Genomic DNA, 24,135 nt, shown 5'->3' on the forward strand with positions numbered 1-24,135 from the left:
TTTAAAATAAAATCGAAACAGTCATGTAAAATAAATCTTATTTTATGAATAAGAAATATGTTAACAATTAAAAATTAATATTAAAATATAATAATAAATAAATATGATTTTATGAAAAATATTAATTTACCAATATTTAGTGACATTTAATACCCAAAGGATGGTATACCTGCTTGTACGTTGTTAGTTACTAAAACATCTTAGGTTATGTCAGGTACTATCTATTTTATTGCATTTATTTATTTTAATTTCATGTTTTTAAAAGTATATGTTAAGGATATAAGGTTATTAATATTTTTGTAATTTTAAATTAAATCATTTTTTTTTTTTTCAGAATTCGCATGGTCTCATATAAAAGCAACTTTATACAGACAACAATACTCTAAGAAAATTTGCGTTTAAAGATTATTTAAATATCATTAATCTTATTAAAATGAATAAGTATATACATTTGGCAACTGTAGGAACAAACTATGCCAATCGTATGAATCGTTTGAGCAATCGTATCTTCGGCGAAGTAGTTAGACCAACAAATAGCAAATCACTTAAAGTAGTAAAGCTTTTTAGTGAAAAGCCTGTTCAGAAACGACCAGATATTGTTGATTATTATCCTCCACATAAAAATATAGAGAAATTAATGTCATATCTACGCGATTATGGTCTTTTCAGAGATGAACATCAAGATTTTAAAGAAGAATATGAACGTCTAAGAGAATTACGTGGTAAAAATAAATGGATACCACCGCCTTTCAGAAAATAAAACTTCAGCTATTACTATGAATTATAAAAAATAACTGAAATAAAATTAGTATTTATTATTAAAATAAATATAAAAAAATATATATATCTATTAAAATAATTATATCTATAACTCTATTTAAATATTTTTTAAGATATCTGTTTTTTTAAGATATCTATATCATTGAATCCATCTTAAATTTTAAAACAACAAATAATCACAGTTTATTTTGTAATATAAAATTGATTATACTTATTTATATTGAAATCAGTTATGATACATGGCACTCTGAATATTCATTATTCGATATATCGAGTTATATTATTATATATCATTTAAATAAAAATACTCCGTATAAAAACAAATATAAAAAATCAAATGCACGTTTCATTATTTATTTCATTTTTCTTATATTATAATTCTTCCTTTATATCATTTGTATTCCTTGTTTCATTTTCTATATTAATGTTTTTCTTCGTTTTCCTTTTCTCTTCTTTAATATTATTTTTCCCAGTATTATTTTTTTCTTTAAGACACGAATCATCTTGTCCCTTCAATGCCCGATCTGAACATAAATATTTCATTAAAGGAACTTTTCCTTGATAATTATAATACCAATCTTCGATATCTTGTTCGTGATTTTCAAGTAAGTTTTCACATTGTGTTTTTAATGTAGTAATTTCTACTGAAGGATTGTCCCACAATTCATAAGGGATCCCCAATTCTACTTTGACACCTTTGTCCCTATATGTATAAGAAAATTAATGTTTTTTACATCCATATTAATATATATAGTTATCATTATATATATATTTATTTATATTATATATATATTGAAATTATATATATGTATATTAATTTAAAGTGAGACAGTTTTACTTACACTAAACCATGAAGGGTTTTAAATGTTTGACTCATTCCCTTCGCAAATCTTGTACTATCTGTTCTTTCTTTATGAATATTATATTGTAATATACGTTCACAAATATTCTCCATTGATTCTACCAAACGTAATTCTCTAAATTGAAAGAAATTAGATGATTTATTATTATTTATTATAATTTAAATATATATTCTTACTACTTACGATTTTTTATATTCTTTTCTCTTTTTAGGAACAATATCATCAACAGAGTATCCAATTTCAATTACATCATGCGTTTTTCCTGTTTCATCTAATCTTGCTTCTAACTCGGTAGCTACAATTTTACATGCTATAAAAATATAGTAAAGAAATTAATTGTGAATAATGTAAAAATAGTTCTGTCAGGATTAAACTTTTTTTTACTAAATATATTTTAAATCAAAGAATAATAACTATGAACCAATAAATCGAACGAACAATGTTTGAAATATTACAGCATTTAAATTTATGTCAATTTTTATATTTTGATTTTATTATGTTTATAAAGTAATTTATAAAAAGTAAAAGTATAAATATATTTAAATTAATATACCTTCACATTGATTAGCGTATTTAACGCCATGTTCTTCAAGTCCATCATTAGTAAGACATGGTATTAAAAAAACAAGATATGTGACACAAAGAACGAGAAACATTTTAATAGTTGCTATCACAATGTATTATTAAAACCGAATAAAACCGATAAAAATCAAGTAGAATACTTTATACATAATTTGATTTATTACTCTATCTGACTATATCTTAACAGTCGGGTACAGTTAGGTTTGTCATTCGTATCATTCGATTATCGATATTATATATCTTATACCTCGTTAATTAGAGTTAGACCAATCACAAATTGAATATTTTTAGAATATTTTTCTAAAACTAAATGTAAAAAATAATTTGTATGCAATTATTATGACTATGTATATAAATTTGTTATTACACATATTTTTTATTATTTCAAAACAATTTTTATTTCATATTTTTAATATCATTGTAATATTTAGATGTAATAAAGATAGAATAAATTAAAAAATACAATATTTTTTAGTTGTTATAATAAATTGAAAACAAGTTTATTTCGTATTGTTTCTATTTTGTACGTTTAGATATCACAGAGTATCGTCAGATGGAGTATCTGTATCATCTGCATAGGTTCATCTGAACAAGTCAGAATTATTTAATCGTTAATGTACGTTTATATACTTCACAAATCTTTTATTGATATTATATATCGTTCTTAAAAAGATTTTCTTTTTATATTTATATCTATTTATTTTCTATTTTGTAGAAATCGATATTTCGAAGAAAAAAATCATTCTATTGATACATTTACTGCAAGTTCTAATTCTGTTATTATTAATTAAAATGCCTGTACGTATTGGTAAGAAACATGTGGAACTAGCAGGACGTTGGTAAGCTTATTTTATTTACCAAATAAAATTTTCATCAAATATTGGATTTTAAAAGATCATATGAAATATGTTCTAAATAAAATAAGTTATGTAACCTTATGTTGTATGTTATAAAAACAAAGTTTAATATATTTCATAAATACTCTAAGGATAGCACGTTATAATTTGTATCTTATTCCGTTAGTCAAAATATTTATTTTAACGTAAATGTTATAGTATATGTAAAACATAATACATGGATTTTTTAGGTTACCATCTGCAATGGTATATGGAACATCAGCAACAATGGCTTTATTATATTTCACAGATTGGAAAGTAGTAGTACGATATATTCCTTTTTATGGAGGAAAATTTAGTGAATAAAACATATATTATTATTTAATATTTATATATGTAATAATTACATTTCAATAAAATCATGTAGCGATATATATATTTGTTTTAATACATATATATTAGTACAATATTATTTAAACTCACTTTTAAACTCACTTCTATATAAACTCTCAGCATATTCTTCAGCTTCTTTTAAATTTTGTTGTTTAATATATGGCATTAACTTCACTCTATTAAAGAATAAATTGTTAACTGATGTCGATAAAATTAGCAATATATAGTTTTTATTTTAATATTTCTATTTATTTATTTATTTATATGATTTGTAAAACTCACTTAATTCCTACAACAACAAAATATAATCCAAGACATCCAACTACTATTTTACTGATCTTCCCATATCTCATCATTGGAGAGTTCGATGTCGGACTAAAGAAAAAAAGAGATAGATTCAATTAATAAGATGTAGATCAATAAGATATTGAATATATTTTAAAATAATTATACAAGTTACTAAGTTACAAGATTCGATAACGATATTATAATATATATAATTGTGATATTATATATATATATACGTTTGTGCTACAAAGTCGGGTTATGTAAAAATACTATATAATTTTATATATTAATATTTTACCTTTTCTTTGTTTCCATGTTGAATTTGTAATTGTTTCAATACTGGTGTCCAAATATAGAAACTACTAAATGTGCTAAGTAAAATAGTAATAACGATTATATCTGTCCCAAAACGTTTTCTAATTTTCATTATGATATTTATTGAGAATTATTATTTTAATCTTCGAAGCATTACTTTTATATTTTATTTCATATATTTTACGTATACACGAATTACTTAGAATATATATATATAATTGGAACTAAAGTTTGTATAAAACAAATCTATGTCAATAGAGTTAGGTGTTCTGTGTTTTGGGTGGGTTTGCATAATGTACATGTATATCCAACAGAGATATGAACATGGAATTTTCAACAATTTATTATTGGTCATTATATAATGTGATAAGTTATAATATGCAGTATAATGATTGATAAGAATTAGAATCTGACGTCGAATATAAATTAGCAAAAACAATTTTATCGATTTGATCTTCCCATCCTTATAAATTTATAAGAAGTGTTTTTGAATACGGAGATTTAGCGGTCAAACGATGTTTATGTAGAGAAACTATAAACATTTATCGAATTCAGTTGATGTAATGACATTGAGTAGTGAATGTCGTGTTTCGTTGTAAGTAACGTTATTAATTATGTAGTTATAATTCCAAAAAAATCGGAAACGTAGATGTGTAATATTAAAATTACATAAAGAAGGGATATTATATAGGCAGATTGCAGGATTAGTAGAGAGATATCTATATTTATAATACATTATATTATTAAAAAATCAAAAATTGAAGAAACATTCACGAACAAACATCTTAGTTCAAAGAAACTGAGCCATGGAGAAAAGTAAATTATAATACGTGAAATAAAAAAAAATCCAAATACTTTGATTACAAATCTCACTTAAATAATTGCCTCAGAGATTAAAAGGATGTTCATTTTGAATTATATCGCAGGAATTATTTTACGCAAGAATAATTTTTATAGTAGAATTTTAAGAAAGAAACCATTTATTAAGAAGAGCATGAAGCTAAGCGTTTGAAATTTACAAAAGAATAGATAAATGAAGATAATGCTTTCTGGGATTATTGATCTTTTCTGACGAAAGCAAATTTAATATATTTAGATCAGATGGTGCTCGTTTTGTTTGAAGAAAACAATTTAGAAATGAATGTGAAAAGTTTACGTTCGATTGTAAAATACGATGGTGATTTGGTATTGGAAATCTTGTTTTTATAGATGGTATTTTAAATAAATATAAATATTTGAATATTCTAAAAAATAATTTAAAAGAGTGTTGCAAAATTGGAGTTATTGGAAAATTGTTATTTTCAGCAAAATAATGATCCCAAGCATACGGCTAAAATTATAAAAGAATGATTATTATATAATACATTGCATGGATTAAATATATCTCCACAGTCCGGACATTAACCTTAAAATTTATGGTTGGAAATCAACAAAAGATTAAAAAATTATGAAATAACTTTAGGGGATGTATTAAAACAAAAAATTGTAGAATTATAGAATTCTATCGAATCTACAACTAAAAAGTTACTACACAACAAGCAATATTGTGTTAAAATTATAATTGTAACCAAAGAAGGTCCAACTAAATATTAAATAAAAGAAAATACGTATAATTAATAGCGTTCGGATATTTTTGTGATCCTATTTCAATCTTTGTAATAAATGTTTCAAAATTTTTATAAATATTGTTTGACTCGCTTCAAATCTCGTATATATAATCTCGATAGTTATGTCTTATAGTAGTTGCAACATTATTTTCAGAATTTAAGTCTAACATGCGTTATTTCGCAATAATATATTTCAAGTTTTAATAGCAAACGTTCGAATACTTTTGTGAGCCACTGTATATTATATGTTTACCATTTGGAGATGTAACCTTGAACTACTTGAATGTGAATCAAAATTGTATTTGTTATTGGACATAATTATAAATTATTCATAATCTATTGTTGGAAACTATTAACAAAAATATTCCCTACATTTATTATATTATTTCTCAAAATAAAATATATAAGAAACTATATTAGTTAAAAAAAAAATATATGAATAACAAAAAAAAAACAGTTTATTAAAAAGTTTATAAAATATTTACATTTAATTTCATTTTTTATTTCAAATCTTCCCAGAAAATTTATGAAATTTATTAAAAGTATCAAGTTGAGTTTTAAACATTTCTTGCAAATATACTGGGAGAGTACGTGATAACAAGGCAATGCCATGTTGATCACAAATGCTGATTAATGTAGCTATTGTATTTTCCAAAGAAATCTGTAAAATAATTAATATAATATTGAAATATACATTACATTATATTCTATTAAGATGTATGAATTAAATCAATTCTAAATAATATATTATAAAAATATTTAAATGATTTTACAAATTCATAAATCTTATAGCATTTTAAATACTATTCATTTTTAAGTATGTACTTAAAAGTACTTGATCAGAAATTTATAACTCTTGTTGGCATATACAAAATTACCTTTGCAAAAGGCATTAAACCTCCTTCAGACAATAATTTGATCAAATCAGCTATGACGTATGGACTTAAACGCATCATATCCTTTTTCTGTTTCACCAAACATATTGTGAGTCTGCAAAATGGTGTTTTTCTTTTTAAATATTTTTTAATTAAACAAGAGTATTTTGTTAACAACAATATTAATAACTATGTATAAAAATAGATATACAGGTAGTTCTCGTTTTCACAAATTAATTCATTCTGATTCCTCTTTGTCAGAAATTGTTTATCAGAAAAATCAAAAATTGCTAAAATGAGAACTACCTATACTTCACAATAAGTTATATACTTACTTTTCAACATCAAGTAAGAGACATCGACATTTATGTTCTCCAACTTTATCATTAACAATTTTAGACGATTGAATTATAATATCAATTGCACGTCTATATAATAATAAGAATACCGGTAACTTATCTACTATTATGTTCATTCTAACTTTTATTAAAGTTCCACATAATATTAAAACATCGTTGCATATTGAAAGAGTTTTTTTTTCTAAGGCTTTTAAAGCAACATTCATACTCATATCAATAATATTATTAGATATATATAAATGTTTAGAACTGAGTATATTCTGAAATAATTCTAATAATCTTGACCAATATTGTTCTGATATGTTTACAACTTGAATAATTCTAAACAAATTTTCAATTGCTACTGTCCGAAATTTATTGCGTTTAGCTGACATATCTGATTTTAGTATAGCATTCCAAACAATAAAAATATTTTCTAATGAGTTACTATTTAATTTAGGCAATTCCTCCATCTGTAATAAAATATAATTATAAATTATTAAATAGATATAATTTAACTATATAATGAATATTTATTAATATATATATTACGTTATACGTATATATTTTACGTTACCATTTGAAAATGTATTGATTTTAGAAGATTTTGAAATAGTTTAGCTTCAGTAGTTTCTATCAGAGGTAGAAGTAAATCTTCACAGGGAAATTTTAGCATTACAGACCATATTTGTGTTCTGATTTGTGGAGAAATTTCAACTTCTTTATAATTTTGAAAAAGTATAGCAGCTAATTGCAATCCTGCTTCTAATAACTCATTAGAATGTGATTCTTGTGTAGGCTGTATGAGTAAAGAAATATATTAATACATTAGTAAAAATTGGGATCAAGAATCATTATTTTTATAATACAAAGTTGATACTTTCACAATAGTTTTTAAATAAGTTGAAGTGAATTAAATTACTATATTATAATAACAAATCATAAATTGTTATATATATATATACACTTACCACAAATATCTTATGTAATGTTAATTCTGCACATTTTCTAAAAGTATTCTCAGTTTCTTTATTTAAAGCAGTAATTTTTAATATTAATGTCAAGTACTTTACATCACAAGGCATTTCAATATTCATTGGTAATATGTTAAATATTTTCTTACACAGTTTCTGTTCTGCTTTTTTAAAAATAAATTTTTGATCAACATCTAATTTCTGTCTTACGTTTTCTATGCATTGCAAGAAAATATACATAGATTCTTTATGAGTAGAAGATGAATTTATCAATGTTTTTAGTGTCTCATAAGATCTAATATTTCGTAATGATTGTTCTAATGCTTTTGAAAAAGCTTTAGATTCAGATAATTGACATAGTACTGACACAGGATCTATATATTGCAAAATATCAAGACCAGTTGTTTGAAAAAGTTCTGAAAATTAATAAAAAGTAATGGTAATCAAATAATTATTAAAATAAAATAATCATTAAATTTATCAAACAATTTATAAAAGTATATAAATAATATAACATAACATACAAATTAGAACTTACTAAGAAATATCTTCTTGCATAAAGTTGTTATATCTCCATTTTCTATGCATTCTTTGTTAATAGTATATATGATCATAAGTAATAAAGCTTTAATATCAGATTTAAAAAATGCTAATGGCATATGAACTATAATATCTAGACACAACTTAACTTTATTAAATGCTGTATTTTCCATCTGTTCCCATTTACATTCAAGTATTTCTTTTTTTATAAGTTCTAAAATCTTTTTTATTTTCTTTTTTCCTAGAACTTCTGCTGACAACATTAACTTCTGAAAAATATTGTAAAAAAAGAAAAATATATTAATATTCAATAATATTGGAACATGTTACAAAACACATTTTCTTGATTAACATACTGTGTCAATATGCTGTATAATAGATTTTGTGACTCCTTTTGTTGGTATTGTTCCAATTTGTACAAGAACATGGCATAAAAGATATATTAAAAATCGTCTGTTTTCTTGTAAATTTTCTTTGCTTATTAATTCCATCCACTGATGAAATTTACATTCATTTGACATCATATCTGTCACAAGTAATGATACTAATTCAGACATTTCTTTATCATTTAACAATGAAATTATTTCTGAATCATATCTCAAAATAGTACTCCAAAAATTTTTCAAACCATCTATTAAAGCATCAAATTTGATAGGAGAATCAATTGAGGCATAATGTTTAATACGGTGAATTATAATCTTGTTCTAAAATTATATTAAAATACTTTTATATTTAAGAGACAAATGATAAAATTATTATAAGGATACTTTTATAAATACCATATTATTTGTGCATTCTTCTTCCCCAAAATTTGTTATTCTTTGAATCAATTGTTGCCAATGATCATCCGAAATAGGAAATGTTAATTCATGATTCTTAACTTTTGGTACATAATATTTTGTCATATTTTGTATTTCACTCCATGATAATATAACAGACAATAAAACAGCAATAACATTTGTGTTATGATTTACATGCAAGGCTTTTTTTATCAAAAGAGATAAATTTTTTCCTAACTCATTAAGAACACTTATGAATTCTTGTTGATGTGTTAAAGTTGATGTATTTCCAAAAATACAAACACCATTTAAAAATGCAATTAATAATTCAGCAACTGTTCTCAATATTGTTATATTATGACCTACAGAGAAAAATTAATACGTTATAATATAATTTCTATAACTTTAAAAAAAATTGTAAAAAATACTGAATTTATAAAAATATAAATTTATTACTTACAAGTTGTATTATCCTTCAATGATTCCATACAACTTCTATTTAAATTATCTATCAAAATTTTTAATATTATCAGAACTTGTGAGTTCGTGAAACAAGCGATCAATTTGGTAAATTTGTTTTTAAATTCAAGTGAAAAAAATGATTGTATTATCAAGTCAGATTCACTTTCAATAGTAATAGCTTCTTGTAAATTTTTTAAAAGTTGTGAAATTAACTTATCTTCTTGTCTTAATAAAATGCTGGCATCCAAAATACTAATTAATAAATCATTATGTTCTATTGTTGGTTCTTGTAAATACAGTTTATATATAATATTATCAATCTTCTTTTCAATCAGAGTAGGATAGAAATATGTTATCCTTGTAAGTAGTTTATAATCAACAGGACTTAACTTTTTCACTGATAATATATCATCTATAATTTGTTGAAAGAATTGCAATAAAGTAATATTATCAACTTTATTTTCAAAATCAAATGGTGTATCACCAAAGTAATAAAAAAAAGATATAAGTATTTCTTTCTTATATTTTCCAGCAGAAATAATTAATTTTCTAAATATAATATCTAATGTAGTAGTGTCTGATTTATAGGATCCAATAACTGCACGAAAAACACAAATATATGTCTCTAAATTATTTTGGAGATCCAATGCTTTTACATTACTCGCTAATACTAAAAATAATTCAGATAGTACAGTTTCATTTATTTTGTCTTGTGTATGCTTATTTTTCATAAATATTAATTGTTGAATACATTTATATGCTATTAATCCCAATCGACTTGTACTATCTGTCTGTTTATGATCAATCAGAGAACACAAGGTATATAAAACTTCACGTATAAATATTATACTTATTTCATCTCTTGTATTTATAGACTGTTTATAAATTTGCATCAGATTTTCTATAACACTTAATATTGTATTATATATCACAATTGTTGATTCATCAACACTTTTAGCAGTATTTGTATCTATTTCTATAAAATGATCTTTGATATTCAAAGTATCTTTAAAATATATATGTATATAATGTATTAAAGACTTTAATAAACTTTGAAGATCCTCTGGTTTCTTGCTTAAATATTGTTGCATTCCTGTATTTGAAAGCAGTAAATTGCAACATTCCAGAACTTCATTGTATTTATTAAAAGAATTTTCGTTTAATTTCTGTACAAGTACATCAATCAATGATTTCTTTATATAGCTTTTAATATTTAAATTTTCGGATTTAAGACACCATTTCAAAGAACTCCATACATCTTCTTTTATTGTGCAAACTTTGCATAACCATTGTAAAATTAAATCTTCTTTCCTTGTTATTGGTAAATCTATTGCAAAGAAAACATTATGTGCTAATTTTAAACGTTTCTTTAAAGGTTCTTCGTCTGAATCGAGTAGATTTATCAATTCTGTCAAACATAAAAATTATATATGCTTACATTATGCACAAACAGAATATACAATTTAAGATTAATTATTCACATATATATCTTATGAAGAAAGAAGTTAAAATAACTTTAAAAATATATTTTATTGATCAGTTACCTTTCGATAATGCCATTTCAATATTAACACGTATAAATAGAAAAATATTTAATATAACTTGATATAGTTTAAATAGAAAACAGCATGAAATATTTAAGCCAATTAAATTAGGTTAGGTATCAAACAACATGCATGATTTCTAAAGTATCTACTAGAGTTCGCATAGTACGTGTTTTATGATTGGAGCATTCGATTACGCCTTGAATTTATTCGATTGTTAACAAAACACAAATTTTTGTAATATTTGAATATCGCCATAATAGCGAATTGCATGAATTGTTTAGTTATATATCGATATAAATCTATTTATAAAGCTAATACAGAGTGATTATAATATCGCTATACAATTTCTGAATAAACGAGTTTTATTACACGATATATGATATTACTAAAAAATATCTTATAATAGAACACAAATTCAGTAAATTTTAATGTGATGATTTTATAAGTTTAGAGATAACCTCATAGCAAACATTTTTCCAATCACATTTGATACAGTATTATAGATATTGTTATTTCCAAAATAAAATAACATCCGATTTTACCATAATTATTCGAAATAACTTGAATGAAGCTTTTCCCGATAGGTGAATTACTCGTACTTCACCAAGCCTAACTCCCCTAGACTTTTTTGTCTGGTGATTTATCAAATCGAAAGTATACCAGATGAGAATCGATAGTATAGAACAATTAAAACCATAGCAGTGTTGCTAAAATTACGCTAGCTATATTAGACTGTTTCAAGTTATGGAAGCTGTGCCAAGAGACTTACAAGATTATCACGTTGAAATGTATTGAATTTGTGTCCTATAATAAGATATTTTTCAGTAATACTTTATATTGTATAATAAACTTGTTCATGTAAAAAATGTATATTAATTTTATAACCACACTATATATAATTATTGACGCTTAGTATTGAAATAAATTGAATATAATACTTTATACATATTTATATTATATCTCACACGAAAGCAGATATAGAAGAAAAAATTATTAAAAAAAAAATATATATATATACATTACAAGCCAATCAAATTTTTTTTTTTTTTAAACGCGTTACTAGAAAAAAAAATTAGAAAAAAGATTAGGAATTAAGAAAAATAGATTTTACAAAACCCACAAAAAAAACAATATAATTCGTTAGAGCGTAATCACACACACACACATATATATACATATATATATATATATATATACATATATATACATATATACATATATATATATATACATATATATATATATACATATATATATATATATATATATATATATATATACAGACACACACATGATCTATATAAAATTATCTTTTTTACGTCAATTCCATCTTCAATTATTTTTTTTTCTTTTTGTTGAAATAAAATTTTTATCAATTATGCTAATTAATGATTGTAACGATGTGGTGATGTATCATGCAACAAGCAAAGAGAAAGTCGACTTTTAACAAAGCTAAATATTATCAGACTTGTTCACATATTTGTTTATTTATATGATTTCTAGCATTAATACGCGCATTACATAAATCGAAGCTTACTCAAATATAAATACACATCTATTTGAAGTCAACTTTCTATTTCTCAAATGAATTGAATCGCAATGTATTAGATAACTAAACTAAAAATTAAAAATTACATATTTCAATTCGGAGATAATTGCCGAGTAAAAAGTAAAAAAAATGTACGACAAATATCTCTAGATGTCTCATCTAAGAAGCAAAATAGAAACATAACAAAATGATATTAAATACTTAAATATTAAAATTATTTGCTTTTGCAAAAAATAGAAGTGTAAAACTTTAAAGAAGTATATGGGAAACATTATCTAAAGGATGTATAGTAATCGTACGACCGCGATATATATGTACATATACATTGCGCGTTTATTATTTATTAATATATTGTTATACTTAATATTATAGTATTTATATTTATATATATATATTTATTTATATATTTATAGCATTATTTGGACGATGCATATGTATATACGCGGTATACTGCAAGTTAAGGTATAACCGACAAAAAAATGATCACCAATTTAAAAACGATTCACGTCAACGTGACATTAAAAATAGCAAGGAGTTACGAAAATCTTTAACGCTACTTGTAGCTTAACAAGCATAATATCATAGCGTATATATACTCTATAGAAACTAATGCATAATCAAATCAATATCAACGGCGCCGATATAATTTATAGTCATCGTAGTCAATAGACAAGAATACCTAATAATAGCTAAATTTCTATCTTCCTTTCTTTTTTTCTCTTTTTTTCTTTTTACATGTGTAATTAAGATCTCGAACGTTTATTAAGCTAAAAAACATTCATTCTTTTCCGCTTCTAGTTATTTTTAAACAAGCAATCACCACTTTTTCCGATTGTACCCTTTTTCACAGAATACCCAGTAAATATGTATGCATATGTGGAAATATATATACATACACACATATGTGTACATTATATATATATATATATATATTTATTTATTTATATATATATATATATTTGTATATTCAGGTTTACCTCAAGGTATTCCGATATTTCATAATTTATACGAAAAAGCAGATAACATATATATATACCACGCTGCACGGTACGTCTATTTGTCTGTAATATAGATTACTGTGACTTATCGACGTCCTATTAGCAGATATTTCATTATATGAAAAATATTTGAAAACAGTGTTAAAAAAAAGCAATTTATGCTCTTATATTTCTGGTAGTGTCATTACATTGTCGCATTGTATGTATCCGGCAGTTCGTAACACATTTATAAAATTATCATTCTTACCAGAAAAATGATATATATAATTAACTAGTTACATATAATTACAAATTAGTTAAAAATAATTTTTGTGTTTTTTTTTGCTTTTTTTTTTTGTTTTTTTAAATAATTACAAAAAATTACACTGATGACATGCAACACTCTTCCAACATAAAACGTATTCACAAAAGATCTAAAAGTTGTAAAATTAGTATGCTATCTAATACAACTTCCAAAGCCAAATATATAAAAGATACTTCACGTTAAATTGCATGTGGACTATTAACTTGAATTAAAAGATTTTAATCTGAGAAAGTATCTATCTTGGAATGTCATAATGCTGTAAACAAATTCTATATACATTATTTAAACTATAACTGCCTAAGTTATTCTTTTTTCGCACAAACATGTGCACATCAGATCCAAGATTTATGTTTTTCTCACAATAATGCATATTACGTTACACATGCATTATTGTACATGCAATAGATTTGTTTTTTTCATAAAAATAATACGAATAAAGATCTTCTCATACAATAACGACGTCCAAATGCTTTACCAGAATTATAAGTGCGAGTAATAAAAAAAAAAAAGAGAGAGAGAGAGAGAGAGAGAAAGAAAAAAGAAAAAGAAAAAAAGAAATCCTAGACGCTTTACGAAAGCTGATAAACAATTATATCTCAGGCTGGGATAAAAGAAATAAATTATATACAGCTGGTACCCGGAACCTTGCATGAATTCAATTACTTTCATCGAACTAATATAGGATAGAATTTGACGGTAGAACCGTCAAAGATACTGTCTGCTTACTATTAGAATCGCGAACACGCAGAGCTCTGATGTAAATATTGTAAAATACAACGGCATGCTTCTGGTCATGAAAGTTGCATTAATTTTGTTTCAGTTTTGTAAAGTCAATCTCGGCATAACTGAAACCTTCCTGAACAGATGCGGGCGATACGGGTGCCACGTTAGCAAGTTCTGGTAGATCCAAGCTAGCATAATGCAAAACAGTTGCACCAGGTTGTAGTTTCTCGTAACCCTCATTATCCAGAGGACTAGGCGTGGGAGTTGGAGTAGACGTGGGCGTTTGTATCGGCGTTTCGTCAATGAATTTTGGCGATGATGATTTTTGTTGCAACACAGCAGTTTTAAAACTTGATAACGTCGGACTAGTATTAGGTGACGCAGTAACTAATCGTGGCTTCGATACCGTAAGATCGGCAAATTTTTTTGTTAATGAGCTCAACGAGCATTCTTGTGATGATAACGAGTTTGATATAATCCGTGTTGGATCTGTGCTAGGACTAGGTGGTTCGTCGTTAATGATTTTTGATAGTGAATTATTTGTATCCGCCATCGAAACAGTATTAACGTTGTTAACTTTTTTCATCGTATTATCAATCGTCGTATCATAATCATTATTCTTCGAGTCATTCATATCCATCCTTGAAGAGTCATCAGGTTTTTGCGTAAATGGTTTTATAGGAGATTGAGGACTATTCAAAGAAAAGGGAAAAATAGTAGCCGATGAGCCAGTAGGCGTAGCGCGTGGAGGAGAAGCTGGTGTACTCGCTAGACTTTCCGATGTTGGGCTGCCATTAAGAGGTAAGAAACTGGGAGTTTTTGACGGTTTACTTCCAGCTTGAATGGCGATTGGCTGAGAACGTGATTTTTCCTTGCGACTATTGACCCGTACTCTTCGGTTGTTCCGTCCAATCATGCCCATACTTATATTAATATAATCTTGTTCTAAACTTGGCCTAGCCTTAAAAGACATTTCTACGTATCCTTCAGGAGGTCGTCTAGGCTGAGGTAAATCAACAGGAGCTGTTCTTGCACCGCCTTTAAAAATAACGATATATTATGATATAACATAAAGTAAAATTAGATCTCTGCTGTTTACAATGAATTCTCATATCTTAAGTTATCTACCTGGTGGACCGTTCGTTTGAATGCAGTCTTCCTGCATAGGAGATGGAATTTGTTTGGGACTTGCGCCTGATAGTGACCAATCCTCCATATTACCGTCCATTTTCATATATAAACCCTCTGCTTCTTCCACCGGTTTTAAGGTCGTGATGACGGGTTTGTGTGTAGAAGCCGAAGATGATACATGAATGTGACTATGGTTCTGATTGGCAGTGATAGAATTATTGTTATTATTACGATTGATCTGCAAAGAAAACGATGTGTTAAAAAATGTGAAAAATATTCGAGACAAATAATAGTTATTAAATAAAGTTTATACGCTTGAAACATGAAGTACCTTATTTAAGCCGCTCATGTCGACGTACGAGGCAGTGGTCGATGTAGGCGGTTGTCCAGGAGACATATCGACGTAGGAACTAGTATCGGTGGTGGCAGTAGAATATGATTGTGATTGTGATTGTGACTGTGAATAAGAAGAAGGGGGAGAAGAAAGAGTAGCTGGAACGCTTTGTCTCGTAAAGTCTAACTCCATAAGATCTTCCATTCGCTCGGAGGCACCAGAACAACCAGAATTATGACCCCAAGAACTGGATAATAAGGGTGCTGAATTTGATTTATTTGAATTGGAATTATCCGAACTAGATGGCAAAGGAGTCGTAACTATATTAGCTAATCTGCAAAGTTCGGGTCTCTTTGAACGACTGCCTACAGAGAATGCTCTCACTCTACTTGCTTCCTGCTGAGTAATATCTAATCTAAAATTTCAAGAAAATAAAAGATCACATTAAATTTATATCATGTATATCTTGTATTAGACAATTCATTTATTAATAAAAGTATTCAATTGGTACCTATTTTTACGATGCTTATTAGTCGGTTCTGGTCTAGATCCAACTGAATATGCCCTAGTTGGTCTAGCTTGCAGATCTTCCCCTGGTGCAAGGAAGCTGGTTACTTTATCTAAGTGATATTCGGAGAAACGTAAATCTGTACTAGGTGTGCCGGAAGTTACGGAGCAACTGCTACCACCGTGTTGTGACATGTCATCTGGGAAATGACCATTATGACTGGTCGATGGATCCATATCTACATAACCATCATCGCCAACACGCGCCATTGGAACATAACCATCAGGTAAAACATTTGTCTCCTCCACGAGAGACGATGCACGAGAATGGGAATGAGCTGTCGTCGCTGGACTCATCGGCATGTAAGCTGCACTACGTCCAGGACTCGAACCACAAGGACTATACATTTCTACATAGGAACTCTGCTGTCAAAAGATTACATATATGCACATCAAAAAATTCTAAGAAAATAACTCAACTTCAATATTTATTTGTAGAGTATTTGTTTAATAAATTTAAGAAATTACAATAATTCACCTGTGATGGAGAATGAGATTTAAAGTTTGACGAGTATTTATGGTGCGAATGCGTCGTAGACCACGGAGCATAATCGTCACCATTCTCTTCTAAAATAACCGGCTCGTCAGGAGTCAAAGAATGACCGTATCTCGAACCGGTACCTTCTTCTAAGATATTTTCACCACCATCCTCCATAGAAAGAGAAGACCCAGCTGAATCGGTCGAGCATGCTCCTGAGGCTGGACTGATCGGCATCGAAGAAACTGGCGGAGAATAAGATAGACCTCGTCCATACATAGAGTGAGGTCTTGGTACGTGAGATATGAAATGAGAACTTCTAGGATGACTCAAAACAACCGTGCCTGGATGACATTCGCTCGTTGTCCGAGCTCTTGATGGCAAACTGTCGCATCTGTCACGTCCGGTGGTACCTGGAAACATACTCGTTATAATCATCCTCTGAAGATGTTTCTTTTTTATTAACGAACAGTATGAAAAGCCAATATCATCGTCCCAGCAACAGCAGCGGTTAGTTTATTCGCATATATCCATTTGTACGTATACAGTTTTATTTATTCATATTGTTTATTAGTTAGTTATCTTAAAATATATATTTATATATGACTCAAGCAATGAATAATGATTATAGTGAGGGGATAGGTAATATTACAATGCGCGGTGAAATCAAATGGAAGATATGTATCAGTATAATTCGAAGAAATATTCGACGAAGTCGTAGCTCGAAAATTGACGAGCAAGGAAGAGGTTTACAACGAATCGAAAGGAGATAAAAAACGAAAAGCCTTCTTCTTTGCGGAGAATCGTGCATCTCCTGGCATGCAAGCGGAAGCTTACATCTATGGCCTTTCATCGAAATTCGAGTCACGAGTAATACATTACAACCGTGACTCAATGCGTTCATCACGAGCGTCAAATTGGATTGAAAACAGACAATAGAGTAGTGGCAGAAACATTGAAATAGAAGGAAAGAAAGAGAGAGAGAGAGAGAAAGAGAAAGAGAGAGAGAGAGAGATCTCTGACTGCTTTAACATATGACGAAACGAAAATACATACAGCGTAAAACAGATCTTTTGGATGATTGCGTTTGATTGATAATAACAGCAGCTAAGGGCAGCGACAGGGTTCTCTGATGGGATATTATTGCGGTTGTGGTTGTAGTGGTTGCGGTGGCGGTCGTTGTAATGGTGATGGTTGTCGTTGTAGTAGTTGTACTTGTTGTGACATGAGCGGATTGGGAATTATTGACGGAATGGGGATGACTTGCTACCGAATGACGACGTCTAGTAGCAGTGGCACAGTTGACATTAATCGAGGCAATCCCAGCAGTCCCAGCCCCGGTACCGGCAACGGCTGCAAACCACACAGCTCTCACTGTCGCACAACTACCATTTTTTTGCGTGCATTTCTTGTAAGTATCATCAGATACGTCATACATAACTCGCCGTGCTGTTAAGCCTGATTTTCGGACGTACGTTCAAACGTTACGATCGGTTAACGAAATCAATGACAATATTTCAAACGGTATAAGTAATCTTTGATAGCGAAAATGCCGAATTCTAAAATCATATTCGCTTGGATACTTAGAGTTGATATAGATGAAATTGAATATAACATAAAATAATTAAGCCTCATTTATAAGATATACCTTTGCCCTTTCCGTTTGTGTATTTACATATATGTGCATTCATTAAACACCATACTGGAAATAACAATTGAATTGAAAAGTCATTGGAATTATTAGTAATACTCAATTTGGAAAACTAAACCAAAATTTAATTTGACCCATATGCACATGCTAGTTATGTTATTTTACCAAATACCACAATATATATGTGAGAAAAGAGAATATTATTTCGTGTGTTCATCAAGATTTCAATTGTTATATAAATAATAATCTATTGTTGCTTCTTAGAAAAATGGTTGACCATTTTTAAAATACCCTATATGTTATAACCCGTATAGTTCCAAAATTGTATATACAAATTTCATACAAGCAGAATTGAAATAAAAGAAAATATTAAGAGAATATCGTGCCACATTGTACGCGTTATCGTTCCTTTTTTTAATTTGCAAATCCCGTATAAAGAAAAGCATACAGCTACTGTGACAGAGAACAGACCCGTGAATGTATTGGAAGAAGTACTCTGAGATTGACTACACTGTGCGGGGGCAGAGGCAGTAGTGGTCTGTTCCTGCAACGGATCCACCTGTTCCTTGCACGTCCTTTGTTCCTCTGTAAAGCCCGCAACCCACTTGTGTTACTCTAAAGCTGAGTTCTTAAGAATACATATAGTGATTCAGCTTATATTTTATAAAAAACAATTTAAAATTTGCACAGTTATGGTTTAAGTAAAGTAAGCGATGATATCCCAGAGGATACTTCACGTATCTAGAAAAAACGCTGTAAGAATCCTTAAAGTGCACAAGCCCGCAAATGAAGAATCATCTGCAAAGTAGATACGACATGGTGCACCTTAAACCATTTAGATATATTTACATCGAGTAGAAGCACGTCTGACTAACAACTGACCACACTGAATAACCATAACTGACATTGTAAAATAAAGTTAGCTAAATGATAATATATGTATCAATTATTCTGCTAGTTTGCTTACCTAGAGGCGAGAAGCTATGAAGTTTTTGCCCTGTATGCCGTCGTTGAAGCACAGAGATGGGTTTACTAGCTTCGTTTGCAGAGGAACTACGCATCCTTTGACGAGGCCCAACCTCGTCTTTACAGGTATTGGAATTACTCATTGCATTTAATATTGCAGCATGCATATTGTGCGCAATGTTATTATCTTCAGCTTCCATCCAAAATTCACCACCTCCCGTCACTGCGGATCGACCAACTTCCATATAAAAGATGCGTTCCATATAACCGCACCGCCTGATGCAGATTAACTGTAGATTAAATTATTAATCTGTTAAGACTTTTCATAGGAATTCTAAAGAAATCAAGATTGCAATTATAATAACTTATGAAAATAAAATATGTGGTATATCTACTAAACAATCTAGAGAGACTTACAGAGAATTCAATGGAATCGGAGTTGCCTTGGGCTCCAATTTTTACTAGACTTAGAGTGCGATCTGTGAGACATAACCTATACGGTCCATTGATATTTTTTCGTTCTCCAAGTCCTTTCTTCTGCATAGTAACTTGCCACACATGTTCTAACAAAATACATAATAAAATTAAAAAAATATAAAGATACATAATCTGCTATAAATTATGATATATCAATGTGACTTTATCAATTAGATAGTTTATATATAAATAATTATTTCAAACATTGTTCAGGAAAATAAATTTATTTATCATTATTTATTAATAATGAAATGTTTTCATCAAAACAAATTAATGATAAAGAACTAAGCACAATGAAACACAATTTTATTGATAATTCCAACGTGTGTGCGTTGTAAACAAAGAAAAAAACAAGTCGTAAAAATTAATTGTATCATCGCAATAGCAAAAACAATCTTTAAAATCGAAAAAAAATTTCAAGTGGCGGATATAAAGATGCGTAATTTCGTGCACAATTTTCGCGCTTTTCATAACGTATACACATAGAACGTGCGCACGTTCAGAGCGATACGACAAAATACGAATCTGTATGGGGAGAAAAAAAAATAAATAAATAACAAAATTTTTTACCGAACGTGGGGCGAGGCTGTTCTCCGTCGGGAACATCGCCGCTCTGGAGGAGCAGCATTGCTTTTAACCACTCATTCAGTTCCTTTTCGTTGTCGAGAATCAAACAAAAGCATTCGTCCTTCGTGTACAACGCTATGACGTGCTTGTGCTTCGTGTCGACGCGCTTGTTGATATTGAAGCAGCTGTGCAGCAGGATGCTGCGTTTAGGCGACTGCTTGCTTTCGAACTTCTTCTTGCTGTCATAATATTCCAAACAAGCGGGATATCCCGGTGCCTCGCCCCTCAAGATAAAATACTTCTTCTTCAAGGTTTTCAGCTTTTTCAAATGTCCGCAGCATACAATTGGCCCACCTGAGGGGGAGACCAAACCTCTGTTGCCCGAAGACATTGCCTCGATCACGATCGGAAAAGCCGTCCTTGCGAGAAACCAAGAAGTCGGCGACGGGTTCCCCTGTCGCGCGTAAATATCACTCTCTCTCTCTCTCTCTCTCCCTCACACACTCTCTCTCTCTCCCTCACACTCTCTCTCTCTTTCACTCTCTCTTTCTCTCTCTCTCTCTCTTTCTCCCCCTTACATTTTACTTTCGAACGAACGTGTGGCTCGAACGTGCCGCGCGCTTCGATACTCGTAGCTCGCGCGGAAGTCCATCGTGCGCTCGGCAATGCGCTCGGCGGTGCACTTTGCTGTTAAGGATCAAGGCGAAATTATCGAGAGCAAACGAGAGAGAGAGAGAGCAAGTGTTCCCACCCTAGTACAGGCGTCAGGTGGAAACGCTCTCCGCCTTCGATTCTTCTACGTCAACGATCACAAAGTTGTCTAGTAAGAAAACGTCGTCCTCGTTGTTTCTTTTTGTGTTTTCGTCGTTTCTTGAATCGTCGTTTCGCGATCTAAACGTAACGATTAAAAGTAGGAGGATCTGCCAAATCGTTCTCTCGAGCATGACGCGCACTGTCGATATTATCGCGCGTCGATTGAGCTCGTGTCGCGCGTGATTTCTTTTCTCGCTTTCTCTCTCTCTCTCTCTCTCTCTCTCTTTCTTTCTCTTCGTATAACCTCCCCTCCACCTTTCACCTCCTTCGTTACAACTTCACACACTTTTCTCTTGGTACAGTTCTACACTGATTTTATACAGTCACCCATATGTACATATATACACGTACACTAATCTTTCCTGTCTTCTTCGAAAGAACGCAATCAAATGTTTGGAAAGAAGTCCACGCGAAACATCGTCGATGTATAGTAGGAAGCACGTGTCAATGGTAAATAAGCGAATGCACGCCGCACGGCAGCGCGGTGCATGTGCACTCGCAACGCGCGCTAAGGGCGTTCCATCCAGAGCTCCCCCTCCCCTTGCAATCCCACCATTCCTTCCAGCGCCTTCCGCAAACTTAGTTTACGATCGACACGACTCTGCTCGACACTACGGAAGAAGACAACACTTCGTCCGTCGCCTTCTGGCACCCACCCTCCCTCTTACTCAGGCAAGAGAGAGGTTAGGGTACGATGCCTTTCAACATACGTCTTTATATACGTCGAGCCACGAATCAACGACCGTATCTCTCTCTTCTTCGTTCTATCGTCCTCGATGTCACCAAAGTCCACCTGTCAGGTGACAACATGAAGTTTTAATGAAAATATTCCAAAGAATCAGCATGCTATCTTGGAACGCAGGAGGTTACGGGTCGACGACACTCTACGAGGTATTCATGCGCCGCCTACAAAAGGCCGTCGTCCTTTCTTTCTTTCTTTCTTTCTTTCTTTCTTCCTTTCCTTCCTTCCTTTTTATCTTCCTTACTGTTTTCTTCTTTTTTACTTTTTCACTTTCCTTCTTGTTGTCTCTGTTAATAAAGCGCAACCACAAGGTAGCTTCTTACCATAGGAATTCTACACCTGTTTATCGCGCGAACGCACGATTTACTGCGTGAGCCTTTGATCGCGCGCCATCCCTCTCTCTTTATCTCTCTCTCTTTTTCTCTCGCGCGAGCGAACGAGCGAACGAGCGCGCCTATGTACGAGGATGTAAAAGAGAAAGAAACAGAGAGAAAGAGAGACGGAACGAAGACTCGGTGTTGCATCGACGCGACAAACGCATACACATGCGCGCCGAGTTTACCGCGGTGTACACGGAAAAGAGACGGATAGTAAGAGAGAAGAGCTACATTACACGCACGCGTGAGAGAGAAAGAGAGAGAGAGAGAGAGAGATAGAAAGAGAGAGAAAGAGAGAGAGAGAGAGAGAGAGAAAGGGAAAAAGAAAAAGAGAGAGAAAGAAAGAGTAGAGGAAAATGAACGAGAGAGGGAGAGATGACGCGACGACACACGCAAGTGGGTGGTTGAACCCCTCTTATCGTTGCCCGACTGCCTGACTGGCTGGCGTGTTACAAATGCAGCTCGCTCTCGTGCGAGCAAATAGGCTACTGCCAAGGGCAGCGCCGATATTCTTTCACGCGCAATACCGTACGATCGACGTCAAAACAAAACCGCCGCCACTACTGTCGTTGCTTCTATCCTTATCCTCGTGTCGTGCTCGAAGTGGTCTTCTCTTTTTATTTACGTCCTTGTCTCTCTCACTTATGCTGTTTCTTTTTTTCGAAGATCACGAATCACACTATGCGATCAGCAATGAAAAAAACGTTACGTCGCGATCACGGGGGGGCCACGTTCGATCGCGAAAAAGAAAACGTAAAGGCGTCGTGATGAATATACGCAGCAGATACACGTACCTCCCTCCTCTTCTCTCCCTCTCCCTTTACCCTACTGTCTCAACGAGGTAAGAATCTGTTTCTCCTCTTATTGCTCTTCCTCTCTTTCTCTCTCTTCCTCTCCCCACTACTTTGTACCTTTTCCTCGCACTCCGCGCAGTCTCGCACGACGAGAACACAAATATCGCGTCACTCAAAACAGTCGTAACCCACGCTAATGTCGTATCACCGAAGAACCATACGAACGTGACACTGCAACAATATCCGTCGACGTAGCTAGGAATATACAATGTATGAGAAAGATAGGCACGAAATTGATATCGTCCTCGTTGCCAATCGTTTTTTGCGACGCGGAAGCTCGTGTTTGCTAGGCACTCGTCAACGACACGCCTGAGAAAAGACGGTGTGCTCACTCGTATCCATCTTGTAAAGGTCATGTGTACAGCGAGGCTTCGCGCTGCTGCTGCTTGTAAACAAGATGTACGCAGGCGCCAGCGTGTCGAGTG

The 24,135-nt window shown here is 30.7% G+C and overlaps 4 protein-coding genes and 3 long non-coding RNA genes across 18 annotated transcripts; 3 read left to right on the forward strand and 4 right to left on the reverse strand.

Annotated features, from left to right (window-relative positions):
• The first annotated feature begins 78 nt into the window (after positions 1-78).
• On the forward strand, positions 79-859 carry LOC127061514 (28S ribosomal protein S33, mitochondrial). The gene is made up of 2 exons (XM_050988488.1): positions 79-214; positions 335-859. Exon 2 carries the CDS (start codon positions 434-436, stop codon positions 758-760), a length of 327 nt encoding a protein of 108 aa, XP_050844445.1. The 5' UTR covers positions 79-214; positions 335-433; the 3' UTR covers positions 761-859.
• A 261-nt stretch (positions 860-1,120) lies between these two features.
• LOC127061511 (protein canopy 4) lies at positions 1,121-2,345 on the reverse strand. Its single transcript, XM_050988484.1, has 4 exons — positions 2,197-2,345; positions 1,827-1,953; positions 1,623-1,757; positions 1,121-1,483 (listed from the first exon to the last, which is right to left on the reverse strand). The coding sequence occupies exons 1-4, from the start codon at positions 2,297-2,299 to the stop codon at positions 1,153-1,155; spliced, it is 696 nt and encodes a 231-aa protein (XP_050844441.1). The 5' UTR covers positions 2,300-2,345; the 3' UTR covers positions 1,121-1,152.
• Positions 2,346-3,070: 725 nt separating this feature from the next.
• On the forward strand, positions 3,071-3,495 carry LOC127061518 (uncharacterized). Its single transcript, XR_007780880.1, has 2 exons — positions 3,071-3,243; positions 3,313-3,495. It is a non-coding gene; the product is annotated as an uncharacterized LOC127061518 (long non-coding RNA).
• LOC127061515 (uncharacterized) lies at positions 3,436-4,310 on the reverse strand. The gene is made up of 3 exons (XR_007780877.1): positions 4,041-4,310; positions 3,737-3,829; positions 3,436-3,630 (listed from the first exon to the last, which is right to left on the reverse strand). It is a non-coding gene; the product is annotated as an uncharacterized LOC127061515 (long non-coding RNA).
• A 182-nt stretch (positions 4,311-4,492) lies between these two features.
• Positions 4,493-6,003, forward strand: LOC127061516 (uncharacterized). The gene is made up of 2 exons (XR_007780878.1): positions 4,493-5,269; positions 5,363-6,003. It is a non-coding gene; the product is annotated as an uncharacterized LOC127061516 (long non-coding RNA).
• A 97-nt stretch (positions 6,004-6,100) lies between these two features.
• On the reverse strand, positions 6,101-12,882 carry LOC127061503 (uncharacterized). The gene is made up of 10 exons (XM_050988454.1): positions 11,177-12,882; positions 9,631-11,040; positions 9,171-9,532; positions 8,748-9,095; positions 8,390-8,660; positions 7,849-8,267; positions 7,455-7,676; positions 6,875-7,350; positions 6,543-6,654; positions 6,101-6,325 (listed from the first exon to the last, which is right to left on the reverse strand). The coding sequence occupies exons 1-10, from the start codon at positions 11,190-11,192 to the stop codon at positions 6,170-6,172; spliced, it is 3,792 nt and encodes a 1,263-aa protein (XP_050844411.1). The 5' UTR covers positions 11,193-12,882; the 3' UTR covers positions 6,101-6,169.
• Positions 12,883-14,436: 1,554 nt separating this feature from the next.
• Positions 14,437-24,054, reverse strand: LOC127061504 (insulin receptor substrate 1). Of its 12 annotated transcripts, none has more exons than XM_050988463.1 (11): positions 23,768-24,054; positions 20,928-21,378; positions 20,298-20,443; positions 19,882-20,170; positions 19,386-19,499; positions 18,320-18,616; positions 17,264-17,676; positions 16,730-17,151; positions 16,216-16,633; positions 15,882-16,122; positions 14,437-15,791 (listed from the first exon to the last, which is right to left on the reverse strand). In XM_050988463.1, the coding sequence occupies exons 2-11, from the start codon at positions 21,313-21,315 to the stop codon at positions 14,836-14,838; spliced, it is 3,684 nt and encodes a 1,227-aa protein (XP_050844420.1). In that variant the 5' UTR covers positions 21,316-21,378; positions 23,768-24,054; the 3' UTR covers positions 14,437-14,835. The 12 variants fall into 12 exon arrangements, with proteins under 12 accessions (XP_050844420.1, XP_050844419.1, XP_050844418.1 ...); XM_050988462.1 differs by having other exon boundaries at positions 23,651-24,054; XM_050988461.1 differs by having other exon boundaries at positions 23,384-24,054.
• Positions 24,055-24,135: the final 81 nt, after the last annotated feature.

The sequence above is a fragment of the Vespula vulgaris genome, chromosome 2 (assembly GCF_905475345.1).
Source record: "Vespula vulgaris chromosome 2, iyVesVulg1.1, whole genome shotgun sequence".
Classification (NCBI taxonomy): domain Eukaryota; kingdom Metazoa; phylum Arthropoda; class Insecta; order Hymenoptera; family Vespidae; genus Vespula; species Vespula vulgaris.

Coding starts and splice junctions, on each gene's coding strand:
- LOC127061504 (XM_050988463.1), bottom strand. CDS start 21,315: ATGTCTTCGGGCAACAGAGGTTTGGTCTCCCCCTCAGGTGGGCCAATT. Junction 17,677..18,319: donor CAAAAGATCTGTTTTACGCT/GTATGTATTTTC, acceptor GTATGTTTCCAG/GTACCACCGGACGTGACAGA. Junction 16,123..16,215: donor ACATGAGCGGCTTAAATAAG/GTACTTCATGTT, acceptor TTTTCTTTGCAG/ATCAATCGTAATAATAACAA.
- LOC127061503 (XM_050988454.1), bottom strand. Junction 7,351..7,454: donor AATCAATACATTTTCAAATG/GTAACGTAAAAT, acceptor ATTTTATTACAG/ATGGAGGAATTGCCTAAATT. Junction 6,326..6,542: donor GTTTAATGCCTTTTGCAAAG/GTAATTTTGTAT, acceptor ATTATTTTACAG/ATTTCTTTGGAAAATACAAT.
- LOC127061514 (XM_050988488.1), top strand. CDS start 434: ATGAATAAGTATATACATTTGGCAACTGTAGGAACAAACTATGCCAAT.
- LOC127061511 (XM_050988484.1), bottom strand. CDS start 2,299: ATGTTTCTCGTTCTTTGTGTCACATATCTTGTTTTTTTAATACCATGT. Junction 1,954..2,196: donor ATACGCTAATCAATGTGAAG/GTATATTAATTT, acceptor ATATTTTTATAG/CATGTAAAATTGTAGCTACC. Junction 1,484..1,622: donor AAAACCCTTCATGGTTTAGT/GTAAGTAAAACT, acceptor TTATACATATAG/GGACAAAGGTGTCAAAGTAG.